The sequence below is a fragment of the Eulemur rufifrons genome, chromosome 17 (genome assembly GCF_041146395.1).
Source record: "Eulemur rufifrons isolate Redbay chromosome 17, OSU_ERuf_1, whole genome shotgun sequence".
Lineage (NCBI taxonomy): Eukaryota > Metazoa > Chordata > Mammalia > Primates > Lemuridae > Eulemur > Eulemur rufifrons.
Genome location: NC_090999.1, coordinates 50,850,787 through 50,867,488, shown reverse-complemented (window position 1 = coordinate 50,867,488; position 16,702 = coordinate 50,850,787). Strand labels below are relative to the sequence as shown.

The 16,702-nt window shown below is 47.3% G+C and overlaps 1 protein-coding gene across 1 annotated transcript; it reads left to right on the top strand.

Annotated features, from left to right (window-relative positions):
- Window positions 1–3,537: 3,537 nt before the first annotated feature.
- On the top strand, window positions 3,538–13,270 carry OTP (orthopedia homeobox). The gene is made up of 3 exons (XM_069492763.1): window positions 3,538–3,738; window positions 5,034–5,443; window positions 11,164–13,270. Exons 1-3 carry the CDS (start codon window positions 3,702–3,704, stop codon window positions 11,692–11,694), a joined length of 978 nt encoding a protein of 325 aa, XP_069348864.1. The 5' UTR covers window positions 3,538–3,701; the 3' UTR covers window positions 11,695–13,270.
- The last annotated feature ends 3,432 nt before the right edge of the window (window positions 13,271–16,702 follow it).

The window sequence follows — 16,702 nt, the reverse complement described above, 5'->3', positions numbered from 1 at the left end:
CGCGCAGGGCGGCAGGAGCCAGGAGCGGGTTCCCTGGCCTGTAAAGGCTCTTTGTGCTTCGTTAAAAAGGAGAAGGGGGAAAAGGAGAAAGAAAAAAAATGATTTCCCTGTGCATCGCCCCTTGGCAGGCTCTTGTACAAAATTCAATCTCTATTTTTTATGAGAAGTAAACTGTCTAAATAAATTTTATTAGGGGCAACCAATATATTTTCTGGTAGTTCCCTTTGTTCCACTTCTACGTGTGTGTAACAATCTAAAACCTATTTATTGAGGAAAAATCACTGGATCCGTCATAGAAAATCCTTTTACTTTGCTTTGAAGTGATTTCTGAAGACATTCTTGTCATTCCGAAGATTTGGGGGCCATTGCGCTAAAGCCTCGCCTTGTTAGGGACTTCAGTTCCCATGATCATGTGGGAAATGCCTTAAATTATCAACAGCAATGGGCCTGACCGGCACTTTCCCGGCTGCCCCAGGAACGTGGGAAGATGACGGGGAATAAAACTCTGGTAAATACACCTCAGGCGCTGCCCAGGTGGATTCAGACATTGGCCAAAACGAGCTGCCGAGAGGGAACGGGGCGAGGGGGTGAATATTTTACATCCAGGCTATTGTCGTGTTCCTCGCCACGCCTGCTGGCGGCCGCTCCGGGCTCCCAGCTCCGGCTCGAGCCCGCGCCCTCCCCACCTCGACGCCCCCACTCCGCCTCATCACCCCCTCCCACGCTCACATTTCCTTTTTTTTGTTCCCCCTTTCCTTTCTCCCTTTCCCCCACTCTCTGAGATGCTTATGCTCTGAAGTCTTGGAAGAAATGATTTAGTTTGTTTATACTGCTATAAAAATCAAGACCAATAGAAAAGTCATAAAATGAAGCGGGCTATCAGTCACGCCGCAACATTGTTATTCAGCGGTTACTAACAGAGATGGATAATCCTTTGATTTCGTCCCATTGTTATTACTCTGATGTGTCTTCACATTAACTATTACACATTTATTTATCGACCTGAAAGATACAACAAAACAGAATATATGAGCGAGTGCGTGTGGGAGGATGCTGCACCGCCGGCGCTGTTTCCGGGGCGACTGTGGGACGGGGACACTCGCGCTTGTGTGCACACACGTGTAGACTCACGGCCCCGCGCCCTTCTCTTTCTGGATCGCGGCCTCTTTGCCCTCCCTGCAGACGGGGTGTGGAGCCACCGCAGTGCGGGCCTAACGGACCTGCCCATTTGGGGGAGCAGGGTGCCGCTGCCAGGCTTCCCAAGTCTCTTCCTCAGCCACCTCTGCCCACCTCTGCCCCTGCGTTCAGGTCTGGATACCCTGCAAGCCCCACCCAGCTGGGCAGAACCCCCCTGCTAGTCCCTGGACGTGCGCAGGCAGGTGCGCACTCCCGAGCCACGTCCTGAGCGCTCGCCGCCCGGCCCGGGGCTGCTGGCCGGCCTGCTCCTGCTGCGCGCGCCCGGCGCTCTAGCTTCTAGAAATTGGGGTTTGTTTGGGGGAAAAGGAAGCTTTTATTGGAGGGCCTCTGTTTGCTTTAGGTCTCGGAATTATCCTCCTAGGTAAAGCCTTTCTCGAAAGGGCACCCTGTGGGCGCTTGCCTGACGCTCTAGGGGCTCCCAGACACTCCGCAGCCTCCTGGGCTCCGCCAAGCCTGAATCGGCGGCCTCGGCGGCCCCGGCGGCCCCGGCGCTCCCGGCGCCCTGGCCCCACATAGGCCGTGTTGGTAGGAGCTGCGGCGGCCGCTGAAGCCCAACCGGGCCCGGAGCTTCCGGGGAAGCGGTCTCTGCAACAGAAGGAACCAATACTCGGCATTCACACGTGTATGTGTGTGTGCATGTGTGCGCGCGCGCACGTGTGTGTGCACGGGAGGAGGCGAAGCGGCTGCAGGAGGAAAGGAGGAAACAAAACTGCCCCAGAGTTCGCTTTGCCGCCTCCTTTGTCTCCTTGCTCAGTCCCTGTCACACACAGCTGAGGACACTCGCTCGCGCGCACGCACGCACACACACACATACACACAATTCCTCTCGCATCTGCTCTCAGGCAGCATTTCCAATGTTTTGTGTAAGTCAATTGGACGGCGAACAAAAAAAGCCATTTGCTCGGCATTATTTAAAACAGACTTCATAGGGCCACCCTTTTGTGGAAGCTTTATTTGCACTAAATGAATAATCTTAATTGCATCACTCTCGAATTAAAAATCAATGTTAATCAAGTTGGGAGTAGTAAATATCAGTTTTCATTGTGTCTGAGTAGAGGGCATTTTTCTTGTGTTGCAAATAAAAATACAAGTCAAATAACTTTAAAAGGGCATTATGTTCTGCTACAAATACAATTGAAACGGATTGTTTAGGAGCAGATCAGAAATGGTACAGAATTTTGCACTTAATTTCCTCAGTTATCATTTACAATAAGAACCTCTAGGCTTGACAGCCAAGTCTAAACAGTAGTAAATTAGTACAAATTTATACTGATTTTACTCTAATAATCGTAATAAAAGCTTATAGATTTGGCACTAATTACATAAATGCCTAATGATCTTGAAAATTACTCTGGTTAGAAATATATTACTAATCTAAACTTTGTTGTTGGCTGGCTCTGAAAAATCAGAACATTAGAAATGGTTCGCTTCACTTGTGCAAAGCACTTTAAATTGTTCAAGTAGTTTAACATATTCAAGAGGAAAATAAAGAGCATTTAACTTTATTTACAGCCTTAAGTGGAGTTGGGAGCTGAGCTGAACTTAGAAACTTTGACCAAAAGAGCGGATTGGGGGCCAGAATGCGAGCGTGGTCGGGGCAGAGGAGCGGGAGCCAAGAGGAAGCCCAGCCGGAAGGGTGGAGAGAGCTCGAACCCACACTGCACGCGGCCCCTCGAAGCAGACAGCAGACGCGGAGGGTGCGGGGGAAGCCAACTCCTCCTTGGGCTCTAGGCCCACGGCCAGGTCGGGCCTCTATAGGCCCCGGGGCCCACCCAGGGCGCCTGGACTGCAAGCGCAGGCCTGCTGAGCGACGGCAAAGTCTAGGCACGATCTAGAGGCTGCGGTGTGCCCTCCTCGTGCCATGGGCTGGCAGGCCGGTACCAGCAGCAGGCCACTGTCACCCAGAGCACGCGGGTGGGGGCGACTCTCGGGTCACGCGGGGGTCATGCCCTGTCCTGGCCCCTGCTCTGGCTCCTGCTCTGTCCCTGCCCTAGGAAAATCTTAGCTCAGAGACACAGAGCTGAACCTTTGAAACGAGCAGAGCAGGACAAGGGGAAGGAAGCCGGTGCCTGGCAAAAATCGCAGGGTAGAACTAACGGGAGCCGGGCCCAGAGCTCAGGGTGAGGCCGAGGCGGCCGCCGCTGCTTTAGCTGCTGTTCGGGGCTGGAGCTGCCAGGGCTGCCGCCGCCGCCGCCTCCTCCCGGCGGGCGCGGGCGGGCGGGCGGAGTGGGGGACTCTCCGGGCGCTGACATTTGCAGGCTGCCCTCCTGATTGGTCCCCTCGCCGAGCTGCTCACGGGTTCATTCAACTGTTAAGCACCTCCCCGTCTCTCTAAAGGACATTATAATGCAAGAAGCCCCCTTTTTAACCACAAACCGAATTTTCTTTCATTTAGGTGATCTATATATATCTATATCGTATAGCTTATAGCTTATATCTATTTTAAATAACTTAAAACCGCTAAAATTTGGGGGGGAACAGCTTTCGCCCTGGAGCGGTGCGCGATGCTGTCTCACGCCGACCTCCTGGACGCCAGGCTAGGTGAGTGCACGCCTCTCGCCCGGGCAGGCAGGAGAAGCCGGGGCAGGAAATTGTCAATTTGTTCCTTATTTTACCTTAATGCGCCCTAAATGGACTAATTTCTTTAAAAGTAATTGTGCTGCATTAAAGTTTAATTTGATTTAACATCGTCTTTTTAAAAAAAAATCTATGGAATATGTAGATCCAAAAAAGGAGTTGGGGAATGTTGTTACTTTTTGTTTTTCTTATTTTTCTCTTCCCCCTCCCCCTTATTTTTTTTTGAAAGGCGACCTACCCCGTGATAATTTGTTTGAAGGTGTTTCTCTCTCTCTCTCTCTCTCCTGTTTGCTTTGATTTGGGATTTCTTCCTTCTTCTTTTTTCCCCTCTTTCTCTCTCCCCACTACCTTTCCCCCTCCTCCTTGTCTAAGTATGGTCGAATTTGTTAAAAATCTGGCATGAAAGAGAAGCCGCTGCCATCGAGGGGGATTTGCTAAGTGTGCTGGCTGAGAAGGAGAAACGCCAAATTCAACCTCACAGGCATCCCCGGCTTCTGCCAGGGACTCGGCGTTGCCAATGGCTGAGAGGAACGCTCCTTTCATTTCTCCGGAAAGAAAAGTTGAATTCTCTAAAGTTTGATTCACTGTTTTACATAGAGTTGACTCGAGTTTCCTCAATGCTCTCCGGGTTGCTGGGCTCTGGGTTTCCGGTTTGGAAATCTTTGGTGATGGATGTGACTCCATTTTCCAAACACTTTCTCTGATTTGAGGGGGAGGCGGAGCTGATTTGGGTTGATTTCGGGGGGTGGAAAGCTTGGAGACTTATTCGTCTTCCGAAAGTGAGAGGGAATCGGCTGAGGGCCGGAGGTGGAGTGCGCCAGGCTGCCTAAGTGCAGGTGGGGCAGCAACCGAGGAATCGAATAATCGTTCGATTTTCTTTCTTTTTTCTCCTCCCTACCCCCCGGGTCCAAAGATTTGCCCTAGATTTCCTGGGCGCCGGGGTATGGGTTATGAGAGGGATTCGGAGGCATGTTTTATTGCCGGTACTGAGAGCGCTTTATTGTGGGAGAGACGAAAATGTGCGCTGTTTACTGCGGGCGCCGGCTGCGGAGAGAGGGCACAGAGCCGGGGGATGTTTTTCCAGCCTGGCGGTCCGAGTCCTGGGGAACCCAGTTGAGCACCCCCGGAGTTTCTTCCCTAGGGCCGAGCGTGGGCGCAGAGGGAGCTGAGGATGGGGCTGAAGGAATACGGCACGGGGAAGACAGTCCCCTCCTGGCGTCGCCGGGAAAGTAGTGACCACGATCCCCTTGCCTCCTCAGGTATGAAAGATGCCGCCGAGCTTCTGGGCCACCGGGAGGCGGTGAAGTGTAGGCTGGGCGTGGGGGGCTCCGACCCCGGGGGCCATCCGGGGGACCTGGCGCCCAACTCCGACCCGGTGGAGGGAGCCACTCTGCTGCCCGGGGAGGACATCACCACAGTGGGCTCTACTCCGGCCTCACTGGCGGTGAGCGCCAAAGACCCGGACAAGCAGCCCGGGCCCCAGGGCGGCCCGAACCCCAGCCAAGCCGGCCAGCAGCAGGGCCAGCAGAAGCAGAAGCGCCACCGGACGCGCTTCACCCCAGCACAGCTCAACGAGTTGGAGAGGAGCTTCGCCAAGACTCACTACCCCGACATCTTTATGCGTGAGGAGCTGGCGCTGCGCATCGGGCTGACGGAGTCCCGAGTGCAGGTATGCTGGGCTTGGGCTCCGGGACAGAAAGCAAGGAGGGAGAGGGAGGATTTAAGCAAAGGGAGCGAGGTCTTTCCTTTCCCTGTCGGGATCCTGGGCTGCATTCCGGCTGCCTGTGTGTTCCTGGGTCGAGTTATCGTCCTTCTCCGCCTGGAAACTGGCCCGGATCACCATCCCCCAGTGGACACGCAAGGCCCCTGTCTCCGGCCAGCATAGCCACATCTCCGAAGAGACTCCTCAAAAGCGAATCCCGGCGCCATTGGGTTCTGGGGTTGGCCTCCTTCCTCCACTGAGGGCAACCTCCGCATCTCCCAGGCGGCTAAGCCGAGCGCACGCCTAACTCCAGCTAGCGTTATTGACAAGTATTTCATTACTCCCGTAATGAGTTTGTGTTAAGCGTCTGGGTAAACGGGGAAATGCAACAATTATACAGAAAACAAGAGAAAGGAGCAAATAAGGCATTACGAGAGTCTCTCTCTTTTTTATTTATGCTACACCCAGGTTTCACCGTGTGGCTTTATCTTAAGTATTATCCTCCCGCAGCTCTCAGGCAGAATATCCCTAGCTTTGATGTTTGCAAGGGACTTGAACCTTGGTGGTCTACCATTGCGCTTGGGGTGGCTGGCCAGATGCCCCACAGCCTGTGAACCCTGTTCTGTTTTGGTTTTAGATTCCCCTAAGGAAACTGGGAGAGGTGGGGGGGTGGGGAAGAAGGTTTTATGTTGTAGATATCCGATCTGAAGAACCAATATTTAGCACAGGAAAGGTTGACAGGTAGTAGACGAAATTATTGTTGACACCCTATTCTTCAACCACTCTCCAAGTTGTAAATAATATATATATATAACCTAGAAAATCACACTTACAACTTTTTTTAAAATTAGGGAATAAAAGTATAAACCTAATGGACCCCAGATTTTGTGTGTGTGTTTTAAAAGAATGAAAACAACATATCAAAGATTTTATGGACAGGTGCCTGGAAGTGAAAGTCCAAGATGTGCACTTAGTCTTGAACTATCCAGGGTGCTGAAAATCTCTTTTGCTATCTTGCACGTTTGGTATTTTCTGTCCAATATCCTGGGTGTCAATCTGACTAATCTGTTAAATCAGCACTACATATATATAAACTTTAAATATCTCAGTTACTTTACATCTAATCAAGAAGTAAGCGATGAGGATATCCATAGTCACAGTGTTGAATATTGCTCTCTCCATTCTGCATTCTAAAGATAGTCTAAACGGGAAAAATAGTGCATTCTTCTGTTCTAATAGTCAGTAAATGAGTGTCATCGGGGACTTTAAATGGTAAAATTAATAAAGTAATATTGAGGTTATAACATAATGATTAACATTTTTATTCAATATAAGTCTGAATGGTTTTGTTAGTGAACTCTGAAAGGCCTGAACCATTGGGCCTCTAAAATCACACAGTGAAAGTGTTCATTGCATTGTACAGATAATATAATTAAAATTTTTACTTTTTGTCTTTTTTAAAAATCTGAAGTTGAGTTCAAACCTCTACAAAAATATGCAATTTCAATATTTCCATCAGAGGTAATGACACTACTTGCTTGTAGGTTCAAAATTTATAAATTTGCTTTTTGTCACTCAAGAGAAATATTACCTATTAATTTTTGTTTTAATGAGTAAAATGCTGTGTCTTAACCTAGAGATACTGGTAATTAGTCTGAATTAAAATAGAACTTAGAATCACAAATAAAATATAATTGGACTACTGATTTTATGAAAAAAGAAAACGAGGTCTATTAAACTTTATTAGGTCTTTCAAAGGTTAATGACAGTGATTCTTTTAATAGAAAAAGTTGCAAATGAAATAAAATATAAACTATGTAGTAGAAATAGTTATTTTCAAAAAGTACAGAAAATAATATGCGAGAAGAAAGAGACAAAGTACTTTAATTGTTCTACCATAATGTTCAACCAAAGATAATAGCTTGAGTCTGCTGATAGAAACAATTTAATAGAATAGCAATTTCAATATTTTTAAAAATAATGTTCCATAGTTTAAAAAGTAATCAGATCAACATAACCTTCCTAATTAACTTTTCAAAATGATTAACATGATGTAATGTAATGCAAAAATAATTTATGGAAAATGTATTTACTTCACAATTCACTGTACCATTGCTCCTTGACCAAATTCAAATTAAATAGTAATTGGTTTATGTTCTTATATGATGAGTACTTCATAGTTTTCTTTATAGTTAACAGATTGCCACACATTTTTTCCAGTATGTGGGCCACTGCACTGATTACAAATTATCTAAATATTTAATTCATTGCAGTTGTATGTTTTTAAAGATGCTATTTTATTCTAGACTAAATTATCCAATACACTTATTTTTATCTCTATCTTGTATACAGCACACTTTTAAGTATTTTTTAAAGCACCTCTACTCACATGGAGGCCAATTCCATGTCTGATATCGCTCCCCTTTTCTGGCTAGTGTAATAAAACCATTCCTTTTATAGCATGCCATTATTAGAAACCAATTTCAGAATTATTTATAACCTGGAATGGCTTATTAAGCAGCAATGCGAGAATCATGCAAATTACGCGATCAAATGCAATATAATAAGCATAATCATTAGTCTCTAGCACGGATTAATTAACTTTCAATATTTTATTTACATAAAAACCAAATCAGTGAAATAACTTCTGCACAGTCAGGCTTGCCTTTCAATATTTTATACGAACAAAAATAATGTGCTGTAATTCCATTGACCGTGTCCCCCAGAATGGCCCTGTCACCTGCCACATCTTAATAGGGGGACAAGCTGAGAGTATTTTCTAGTTTTCTAATGGAATGAGAAATTGCATTTTCTTCCTCTCCCAGCACTATTAAAGTGTAATGAATTCGGCCCAGAGTTCACGGCTGGCTGATCGAAATGAACCTGAGATCTAGGCTTTAATACAGCTCCCCAGATTTCCTCCCAAATCTTCACATTAATCATTTGCTGGATTCCAATGAGATCTTCATAAAGCCTTTGCTTTGAGGGGGAAAAAAAGTAATATTCTCCCCTTTCCTCCCGCTTTCTCTATTTCTGAACCATTTATAGCTGGGGAATTAAACGGGCTATATATTTTAAAATACATTTACAGTATGTCTATATTACTGTAACAGCAGATATCATGAAAGTAGATTTTTAGATTCCAACCTCCATTAGATTCTCACTGTTGTATTAAGCATTTTCTGAGAAGAGCCGCATTTCAAACTGAGTACAAAGTTGGCCTGTGGCTTCGGTTAATATATTTCCTGGAGTTGTCATCTGTGCATTCTGAAAATCTCCCTTAGGTTTTGCCTGCATTTTAATCCGTCATGCTCTAGTTTTCAAGTGGAAACATTCACATTTTAAAAACATATGCATCATAGGAGGTGCTCAGACCCCATGCAGATTTTTTCCCCCATTCCTAGTAAGCCATGAAACATAAAAAAATTTGTAGCCATCATTTGACTACTAACCCTCAAACATAATTGAGCACAATTTTTCGATTATTCCTATAATATTTAGTTCTATAACAGCTGTTCTTTCCCACCTGTGCCTGAGCAGCTCCTGGATTCAGAAACCTTTCTGGCAGTAGTGTTTTCTATTAAATTCTACTGGGCATCATCCTTCCCCCCCCCCCCTTTTTTTTTTCTCTGCTTCTCTCTCTACTCCCCTCCCAGGACAACTTCCTCCTGCAAACAACCAAACATTTCAGGATTCACTGCCACTTCAAGGGTGTTAGGAACTGGTCTTGACTTTATAAGATACCTTTCAAAATATATCCAAGTGCCGCGTGTTAGGTGTGCAAACCGTTTGGACACAGACACCAGCCCATCTACCTCCCCCTAATCCAGCGCTGGGTAGGTGCTGCAGAGCGACTTGTGGCCGCGTGTCTCCTCACTGTGCCTTCCTTTACTCCGAGGTTTGCTCTCCGCAGAAGGCAGCTAACAGCTCAATCCTGTCGCATTGATCCCGTCCACCATCAAGGGCACTGCTGCCTCATTAATCCGCGGTGCCACCCGCTCAGGGGCTGCATCTGGAAAGGGACAGCGACATAGTTACCAATCGCCAACACTGGGGTAGACAGCAATCTGGGAAATGGGGTAGAAACCAGAGAAAGATAAAGTTGTGGGCGATGGCGCCGGTACGGTGGGAAGGCCAGGGTCGGGCCAAAGCTGGGTGAAAATTCTAGATTGCAATGCTGTTCACATTGGTAAGCATAGAGTGTGTCTTTGCTCACACAGGTGTGAACACACCGCTGGGCATGGCTGGTTTACTGAAAACAAGGGCAGGTATACCCTTTAGCTTGCAGAGTAAACACTAAGTAGATTAAGGGATGAATAACCTTTTTGGCTACAAATATGGTGGTCAAAATGCATTGGCCAAATTCTAAGAGGAAACTCAATCAGTACCTGAGCTGTGTCCCACATCATTTATATTTAGGCACAGTAAATCTCCAGTTGACTAGATTTTAAACTGCAAGTCTGCCAAGTAGGCAGGCTGGCAAATTATTGGTTTGGTTTTTTTAAAGGTAAAATTCAAATAAGGGGAGATGGGAAGTTATCGTGGTCTGGCAGTTTACTTGATATCTTTCTGGCAGCACTCTTCCTCTGTGATAGTGAATTTGACATTCCTAGGCAAATTTGTCTGGTAGGGCCTGAAATTCTTGGGCCATTGTTAAGAAAGAGTAGGAGAGTTATTTTCATTTGGAGTATTTTCATCGAATATATCTCCCTGAAAAAGACACTTGGGTTTGTCTAAGCAAAATTACATTTTATTCATATGTAGTGTGAGTTTTAAACTTGACCTCCTTTAACTCATATTGGTCAGAAAATTTGCCTTTGGTTTACAAATGAAATGGGGCGACTTGAGGGAATTGGAAGTTTTATTACTTGGGATCTTTAGTAAGTTCCTGAAAAAAAATCTTGAAAGCTCTGGGGCTCAGGGCTCTGGCAGCAGGTTCCAGCAACTGCGTACCTCTGGGCATACAGTTATAGCCCAGACAAAGATATACTTAGAGTGGTTTGGGAATGAGGCACGGCAACTTGTGGTAGTAGCATCAAGCGCTATAGGAGGAATCAGAAGTCACAGGGGCGACCCAAACAACACTGTAGCTCAGCGGCGCTCACTTTCCCACACGGATCACTATATTAACCTCACCGCTCTGTCAACCGTGGCGTTAGGGACTTTCCTTTGTCTTTCGATTTTGAAACTGACTATGTCATCCACGGCCCGTCATCAATTTCCAAATTTCCAGCGTTTCTGAAAATTCTATACCCCATCAGTGTTATAAGGCGCGCCATTAAGCCACATGGGTACACATGTTTATCTTCATTTGTGCACCTGTGGGTCGAGCCTTGACACATGCCTGCCTGCAGACCTGTGTATCTCTGCAGTGCACAGAATTTGCAGGGGCGTGGTGAACGCTGCACACGGTGGCATATTTGCACTGTGAGTAAACACTCCGGGCCACGATCACTCAGGAGCGCGGGAATCCGCGCGGTGGGTGCAGGAGGCTCCAGTTGCCACGAGCTAGTGGAGAACCAGGGTCTCTGGCTGGATGTGGGGGCGTGTCGGGCTGATGGCTCCTTGTTCGGCCTGGGGCTGAGTGGCTGTATATGACGCGGCTTTCTGGGGCTCATGCCCCCGCCCCTCCTGGCCGCTGGGCTAGCTAACCGCGCCTCGTCTGTCTCCCGCCCCGCCCGCTCCAGGTCTGGTTCCAGAACCGGCGCGCCAAGTGGAAGAAGCGCAAGAAGACGACCAACGTGTTCCGCGCCCCCGGCACGCTGCTGCCCACGCCAGGCCTGCCTCAGTTCCCGTCAGCCGCTGCTGCTGCCGCCGCCGCCATGGGCGACAGCCTGTGCTCTTTCCACGCCAACGACACCCGCTGGGCGGCGGCCGCCATGCCGGGCGTATCACAGCTGCCGCTGCCGCCGGCGCTGGGAAGGCAGCAGGCCATGGCTCAGTCGCTGTCCCAGTGCAGCCTGGCGGCCGGGCCGCCGCCCAACTCCATGGGCCTGTCCAACAGCCTGGCGGGCTCCAACGGCGCCGGGCTGCAGTCGCACCTCTACCAGCCCGCCTTCCCCGGCATGGTGCCCGCCTCCCTCCCCGGCCCCAGCAACGTCTCCGGCTCGCCCCAGCTCTGCAGTTCCCCGGACAGCAGCGACGTGTGGCGGGGCACGAGCATCGCCTCCCTTCGCCGCAAGGCGCTAGAGCACACAGTCTCCATGAGCTTCACTTAATGCCCGCTCCGCCCCCAGCGCCGCCTCCGGGGCCGCCCCGAAGTCCTCCCGGCGCGCGCCCGGACCCCCGCTCCCGGCCCGGGCCCCTACCCGGCGCCCTGCCCTGTCCCTCCCCGGCCTCCATCCCGGCCTCCATCCCGGCCTCCACCCCGTCTCGTTTTGTCCTCGCCTCTCTCCACTCGTTCGGGCTCACCCCAAGCCCCAGGCTGCGAGGCCTCCCCTCCGCCTGATTTCGCTTGCCCGCGGTCCCCCGCCTCCCCAAAGCCCCTCTTCCCTTACCGCCCAGCTCCTCCCTCGCCCGGGTCTCCAGCGCGTCACCTCAACCTCCCCACTGCCCCCAGCCTCCCGGCTCGCACTTGCCGTGCTCGCTCCCTCCTCCCGGCCTTCCCACTGGCGGCGCTCCCACCCACACCTTTGACGCTGCACCTCTGACCCCTCGCCCGCCGCCTCCTCTCCAGTCCCTTCTTCCCGCACACTTCACGCCCCTCCTCCCGCGCCCGGGAAAAAGCATCCTTCCCGCCATTTTACGTACCAGGGAGTCGACTCAGGATCTGAAATCAGACACCAATGGACTGGTTTGTGGGCAGAAACACAGACACTCGCACTCTCGCTCACTCAGACACTACACGCGCGCGCACACACACGCAGTGCACCTAGGTCACACACGGACGTGTTCAAGGGACAGCACAATGTTAGGGATTTTTGTCTTAAAGGAGGACAAGCATCTGCTACCAACCACCTCATCTGAGGGCCCGGCTGATATAATTTGATTTATCCTTGTATTCTTTCTCTGAGCTCCTCTCTTTCTTTCCTCTCCCACCACCCTACCTTTGCCCCGTCCACCCAGTCACATCCATGCAGCCCTCTATTGGCTCGCAAAAGAACGCTTTTATTTGATCTTATTTTTATTTTCTTAAGCACAACTGTGTGAGAATATAGAAGGGAAGGCTTCTCAGGAGGAACATTCCAGTGGATTGGGTGGCTGGACTAGACTAAAGCAGTCACGTGATGAAGAAGAGGTGATCTTACCCATTTTGATAAGTCTTTATAAGGAGGAATATAAAATAAACATGTAAGCAAATTTTCCTTTTGTAAAAGCAAAAGCCACATCTCTTTTCTGGTTCCTTCAGGACGGGTTTGTTTGCTTCCTTTTCCGTTTCTCTCTTCTTGCTGCTCTGTGCCCTTGGTTGTTTTGTGGTCGTCCTGTCGTCCCTCGTGCCCCTCGGCCACCTGCCGGCCGCCGGGTGCACTCGGACATCTACAACCCTGCAACTTTGTACAGAGAAACACAATCAGCTCTTTCTGCATGTGCTGGTCAAATCCAAACCCAGAGAACAGAAGCGCTTTCTAAGAATGAACAAACATGTGAAATAGGATGTTTTGTGTAGATAAAGCATTCTTGTTACATACTGGTCAATTTGTGATATGTTTTAACTTATTGTCTGTGCTTATTTATGGAATTTGGTTTTCTTAATAAATGTTTGAGCTAATATAAAGCATATTATTTCACTTTTCCGGACAAGTTTATATCGAGTTAAATGTAAATGAATAAAATAAAATCATTTTCAGTATGTGATATGGAGAATGATGGGTTTTGGTGTGACTTCGAGGGGGCTCATGGGGACAAGGGAAGAGGGCTGGTCTTGGGGATTCCCATATTGGTACAGCTTGGCGGGCTCGGGGCGTTCAGGACGCGTGGGCCCATCGCCCTTCGGCAGGCTTGGGTGCAGTTTCTGGGCGGCTGGGCGAGGTCTCCACCGCGAGGCGGCTTGCCAGGGCCGGGCCGCGAGCGCCCACGCGAGCTCAAGCCTCGCGGGGCTTCCGGGCCAAGCCAGGCTTCTGAGCCTGAGGCGGGGCCGGGGCGCAGCTGCCGGCGCGGAACGCAGGGCGCGAGGGCTGATGAGCTGCTGGGGTGACTGGTTTCCCGGTACAACGGAGCAGGAGGGCGCCGAGCTCACACCCTCCGCCTGCAAGGCGCGGAGCTTTGCCCTTCCGCGCCGCCCGCTACGCAACCAGGCCCCACGGTTGCGGCGGACACGACAGGCCGCGGCTCTTGCCTTCCCTGGGCCTAGGCCTCGCTGGGGCCTTCCCAAAGAGGCGACCGCGCCTCTTCGGTGTCCCTAGACCCAGGCTCAGCTTCAGATACCCGGGACCTCCCGAATGGGGGCTTAGGGTGCCTCAGAAAAAGAGGCGTGCCCAGGACAACTGGCGCTGGTCAGGGCTTCCCCAGCCGGGCTGCTCTGGTTTTCCTTCCGGTCCGTGCTCGGTGGGAGCTAACCTCGAATTTAGCCACGTGCTCAGGGGACTTCCCCAAAGGAGTAGGAAAAATTGCTGTTTCTTCTGTAGTCTGAGGAGGAAGGTTGCCAGTGTGTTTTTAACTTTGAGGCAAATCGATATCACAGGCTTCCTTTGGAAGACTAACCCAAATCAATCTTGTGGTTTGAAATTTAATGGTCGTTATAGGCATTGAGAGGGCACCCCTTTTCCCATAGGAAGATTTCTCATTTGGTTGCCACTGAGTGTAAACCCCCAAAACACACTTTGCTATCATACAGTTCCTACCTCTGGGCTACATGTGAATTTTAGGAACTGCTGGAACCGTTACAACGAAGAGAACACAATGGAATCTCCTCAAAGGTCAGAACAAAAAGGCATGATTTTCTATGAAAAAGAAAATCATGTGTTTACGTTACCCTAGGAATTTTAACTAGAGGTGAATTGGTGCGTGGGTTCACAGAATATTTCAGTTCTACATTTTCTAAAGAGTATTTTTGGATACAACATTAAAATATTAAAGGTGAGAAACACATGCTAATTTGGAATTCCATGTAAAAATGGAACATTTCTGTATTTTAGAACTCATTCTAGAATTTAGCAGCACAACCACCAAATTTCTAAAATATTAGTGGATGAAAAATACTTTTCCTTGTTTTTACATTTCATCATATTCTCCCTTGTCTTATGTTAGTGCTTTTTTTTTTTTATGATTTGAAATCGTGGATACCGTAATCTCAAATCACATTTAAGAGATCAGTACAAATCACAGATTGCTTCACCAGTGAGCATGGAAGGTTGTTTACAAGGATGCTAATTTTACAGCTTTTTTATGCTGCTATAAAGCATAAATTTATGATGTAGGAATGCAATAAAGGATGCTAAATGGAATCTTTAAAAATTGTATTTCTCAAAGGCAAGGGAAATGGGATCTTTCATTTGAAAAAAATGGGACAACTCAGAACACTGATGAGAAGTTGCAAATCAACTAAAGTGATAGATGCTTTCAAAGATACTTATATTTCATAATATAATGGTTATTTATCAATATTATAATGAAAGTATACAGAGTTTTTTATTTGACCTGACTCTGAAATAATATTTGTTTCTATGGCGATAGATTTTTGTGTTAAGAATCCAGAACATTTTAATGTCATTTACGCCATTAGGATAAGGGAAGGCAAGCTGGCCTAAATTGTTAAGGTTGACAGTTTAGCAAACTGTCAGAGAATGAAGATCTCAATCACCAGCCTGAAAGATTTCTGCTTTCTGAGGAAAAAAAAAAACAAAACTAACAACAGAATAATAATGCTTTGTGTTATTTTTTTACTCATCATGAACAGCAATTTTGACTCAAAACTGTTAAAGTTATAATAACTAATTAAATTTGATAAGGGACGGAAGACAATAATGATGAATAATATCAGAACACAAGGTAAGTAAATACAACATGCTAGATGTCCTGCCTCTAATAATTGTACTTTTTACTGAGTAGCCTGTTTGGCATTGAATACTGTCACCATATGCTAGTTAGAAAAACTCAATCCATTATGATGTAACTATATGATTGATTTATTTTAATATACGTATTCATCCTTTTCCTTTATTTTCCCCTCAATTTTGGTACTAAATATCATACATGGCATACAAGTGATAGCATAGCAATGATGTTGTACTTAGACTACCTTTTGCTGATGGCGGTAGAAATGTGATGTAGGAATACAACCTGCTGAAGATTATGTTAGATATTGAATACAAAATAGGATGCAGAGCAATTTGGGTAAAGCAAGGTAGATGTGAATCTAGGTACACAGAGGAAATTCTAACTTTGGACCAATTTATGTTTGATGCCCTCAATGACTGCTTTTCCTAAAAATGAAAATGTGTTTTTAATGTGTATGGTGGACTTCACATTTTAATTTTTAGGATAAAGAAAAAAAACATAGCCCACAAAAATGGGTATTCTAGTAATGGCAGTAGTTAACCTGTCAGTTGAAAGAATGTAACCTTCCTTTTCTCCTTTTCATGACATAAAGATAATCTCATCTGAGGGCATTTATGTGAAGAAATAACAGCATGGCATGGTGAAACTGCTGGCTCATTAATCCTGGCATCTACTTCCTACAGGGTTCCTTGATTAGTTAGATTCATTCACTGGGCATTTCGGAGTTTTTGATTTGTCACCATTGGCTAGGTTCACTGAGTTCAGGCTAAATTGAGCCAGAAGCAATGTTTATTAGTAATTTTGTAGTACAGGCTACCCTAATAATTCAGCCCAAATATCTCATCTGAAAAATATCCATTCACCCTCACTTCTAATGTGGGTTGCAGCTGTGTTCATAGGGAATTGAAAGAACACAAGTGATTGGGCATGTATTTTCTAAATTATTAATATGACGGCTAATAGCTGTAAACCCATCTTTGTATCCCATGCAGAAATCACGACTCATTTTAAAAATGAAAGCAGCGACAAAGGGGGGGCACCGCCTGCCTGGCTCTCCACTAACTCTCATCAGTACAGAGCTTGCAGTATAGGCACCATGGCCTATTTAGCATGTGGTCATTACAGAGAGAAACAGAACAATGCCTTTGGCTTTTTCCCATGCATGCTCTATCAAAACAAACATGGATTTGTAAGATGTACTAGAAAATGCTATTAAGGTATGTCAGGTATGAGCTCCACACAAGCCTCTCTTTTGATTTTGATGATGTCATAATCAGTCTTTAAGCAGGC